The sequence below is a fragment of the Balaenoptera musculus genome, chromosome 2, assembly GCF_009873245.2.
Source record: "Balaenoptera musculus isolate JJ_BM4_2016_0621 chromosome 2, mBalMus1.pri.v3, whole genome shotgun sequence".
NCBI classification, from domain to species: Eukaryota; Metazoa; Chordata; class Mammalia; order Artiodactyla; family Balaenopteridae; genus Balaenoptera; species Balaenoptera musculus.
In genome coordinates, this window is record NC_045786.1 from 166,964,060 (window position 1) to 166,967,214 (window position 3,155).

A 3,155-nucleotide genomic window follows, 5' to 3' on the forward strand; every position below is an offset into this window, starting at 1 on the left:
ATATACTTAGAAATCATGTGAATAAAAGAAAAAGAAAACATGATTGTGTTCAAGGAAAGATTAAAGTCCTCATAATGTGCCATCTAAATGTGGACACTCACTCCTCCTGGAGTCTCTCAGGCGGGGGGAGTTCTTTCTTCCGCCCACCTCACTCATTATACTGTGTTTTTACCCAACAGTATGCATTAAGGCAAATAAATCCTTTTCTGAAGAGGTCTTAAAGAAACTGTGGACAAACAGCAAACTTTCGGCATTAAAACAGGTTAACACATACATAGCCTTTAGCATGTACATTAAGCATATTTCTCTTGGACTAGTGACAAGAAAAAGATGAACATGCTTGTTAACAATGTCAAAAAGTTTAAAATTCAGTGTCCAAGCAATTCCTAATGATGCTTCTGTAGCTTTAAGCTCTAAACAGTATAGAATTTATGCAAATGCATTAAAGAATCCAAGCTTGGCAAATTACACCCAAGCAGGTTATTAAACTATATCTACAGAAAGTAAATGATAAATACAGAATTAAAAGAGTCCTTCTGTTTTCCTTATAGCCTTGAAAAGTGACAAACTTTTGAGGACAATTCCATAATATTAAACATTAGGTAACCACAGGTGTGGGGAAACCTAACTACACAAACCGATTTAAAATACTCAAGATGACTTTGTAGTGTTCAATACGATTCAGTTCGTAGGTAAGGGCACAAGACAACATTTAACAAAAATAATCACATCAATTGACCTAGAAATCAGATGCAAATAGATATGAATACAATCTCCAAAATCTGTCTTTTTAAGTGAACATTCATCATTTATTCAAAGCTACACAAGAAGTTGAAGGATTAAAGTCTTCTTCTGTGACATAAAGCCATTTGGAAGAGTTTCATGTCTCAGCTGAGCAGGAGGAGAGGGTGAAAGAACAGGTGAGTAGCCCCTTCTGGGCAGCGAGACAGTGAAAACAAACTCAACAGCAGCTTTCCCCGGCCTGCTGTCCTCCCCGACTGCCTGCGCGCGTGGCATTAGTAGCAGCATGCTGAGGGCCAATTTTAATGCCATTTGCCTCATTATTAATGTCAAAGACTCCTTCTTGGATCTTTTCATAAATTTCTTTTGCTGTATTAATAAATGCCTCTTCTACATTAGAAGCAGTCTTAGCAGAGGTTTCCATGAAGATAAGTCCATGTTCTCGTGCAAAAGCGTCACCTTCTTCTTTTTTTACTTCTCTTCTAAATTCTAAATCACTTTTATTTCCAATAAGCATAATGACCATGTTGGAATTGGAATGCTGGCGGACATATTCTAACCAGATTGTCAAGTGGTTGAATGTGTCTCTCCTTGTAATATACACTAGTAAAGCCCCTGCTGCACCTCTGTAATACGACCTTGTGATGGAACGAAAGGACTCCTGACCTGCTGTATCCCAAATCTGAAGTTTTATCTGTTTCCCATCCATAGTTATCATTCGAGCACCGAACTCGACACCAACAGTAACGTCATGCACTGGCTGAAACCTCTTGTCTGTAAACTGTAGCAATAAGCATGATTTACCAACACCTGTGTCGCCGATGATCATGTACTTGAAGAGACAGGCGTATGCCATGGCCGCGGCTGCCCGGCGCCAGGGCACATGGTTCCTCCTCCTCCGTGCCCCTCACCCTGGCGCCGCTCGGCCTCGAAACGCCAGACTCCGCCCGCCGCAGCCGCCGCCGCCGCCTTCAGCCGCCCGGAGTGAAGGGCCGAGAGGAAGCGGGAGAAATCGACACAGTCGGAGCCAAGGGAGGCAGCGCCCAGCGGAGCCCGGTTGAACGATAACAGCCACCGCGGCGCCTCCGCCCCGCCTCCCTCTTCTGGTTTTAAGAGCCCCCGAGTCTGACCATTGTCTTCCGCCCAGATCCTCCGGTGGCTCCTGGATCCCTAGGGCCGTCTCTGGTCTCTTTTCAAAAGCAGGTAGCACACAGCTGGGTGATTCTTCAATGCAACATGCATTGCTACAGGGAGGACGTAGGCTAATACCTTCGACTGCGCCAAACAAAATAGCCTTACAGTCTTTTATTATATTTTTTTTTAAGAGGAGAATAAAAATGGAGAAGTGCCCTGGTAGAATGTTGACTTTGCCTTCCTAGTTGTATCTAGGGGAGAATCCTTGCTGGAAAAAATGCCAACAAAATGTATCTTCTTATTTTTGAGGTTGAGAGTGAAATGGTGCATTTTCTAGGCAGTTATAGCTTCAAGACAAGTTTCCTATCTCCCCTGGTGGTAAGATGGCCACCCCTAAGCCCCTACCATGAAAAAAGTCTGTGGCAACCACTGGAGGGACACAAAGAGATAAACAAATTAGTGCAGCAAGGCCTTCCAGGTATTGTGATAAAGGTCTTTATAAATCATAATGGGGACACAAAGGAGAATCAGCTCCTCTTGGGTGGACGGTTGGGTGCACATCTGCTATTAGTTAGGACAAGTAACCCTAGCTGCTGTGAAAATAATGCCCCAGATTTCAGTAGCTTAATGCAATACAAATTGACGTCTCACTCCAACGTGGGCATTCTTGCTTAGGGGTGGTCTTTCCCCCCGCCATCCTGGGACCCTGCCACCCTATGGCTGTGCCATCCCCTGGGATCTTGGAGTGTGCTGCTGGATCCTCTGTCTCTGGCTTGGAGATGGGAAAGAAGAGAGACCAAGCCCGAGAGGTTCTCATGGGCTAGGTTGTGAGCGACTCTCCTCACTTCCAGCTCACCGTCCAGAACTCAGAGACCCAGGTGCATCCAGCTGCAGAGGAAGATGAGAAATGGCATCTAGCTGCATGCACAAGACGAAAAGAAGTAGGTTTGGAGCTGTCAGTCTCCCCCACGAGCCTCCACACCAAATCCACCTTGTTCCCCTGCAGGTATGTGTTCCCATCCGAGTGTGCCCTCTGGGGGGGTGGTCGGCCGTGTGGGTTGCAGCGCCGCTTTTTATTTAGAATTCCAGGCTGGAGCAGAAGGTTTTGGGCATAGAAGGTGCTCTGTACGTTTCTGTTGGCAGGTTGATGAGTGCATGAATGCTTGAGCTGGATCTTATTTGAATTTAATATAATTTTGAACTAACACTGTGATTTGCAAAGGCGATGCTTCATTGCGTACGAGAAGAGTTCTAACTGGCAAAGGAAAATTCTCTGAATG

General features: G+C 45.2%; 1 protein-coding gene across 2 annotated transcripts; it reads right to left on the minus strand.

Moving 5' to 3' along the window:
* Positions 1-961: 961 nt before the first annotated feature.
* On the minus strand, positions 962-1,597 carry LOC118890429 (ras-related protein Rab-2A-like). 2 transcript variants are annotated; one of them, XM_036843278.1, is made up of 3 exons: positions 1,546-1,597; positions 1,509-1,510; positions 962-1,471 (listed from the first exon to the last, which is right to left on the minus strand). In XM_036843278.1, the coding sequence occupies exons 1-3, from the start codon at positions 1,595-1,597 to the stop codon at positions 962-964; spliced, it is 564 nt and encodes a 187-aa protein (XP_036699173.1). The 2 variants fall into 2 exon arrangements, with proteins under 2 accessions (XP_036699173.1, XP_036699172.1); XM_036843277.1 differs by having other exon boundaries at positions 962-1,597.
* Positions 1,598-3,155: the final 1,558 nt, after the last annotated feature.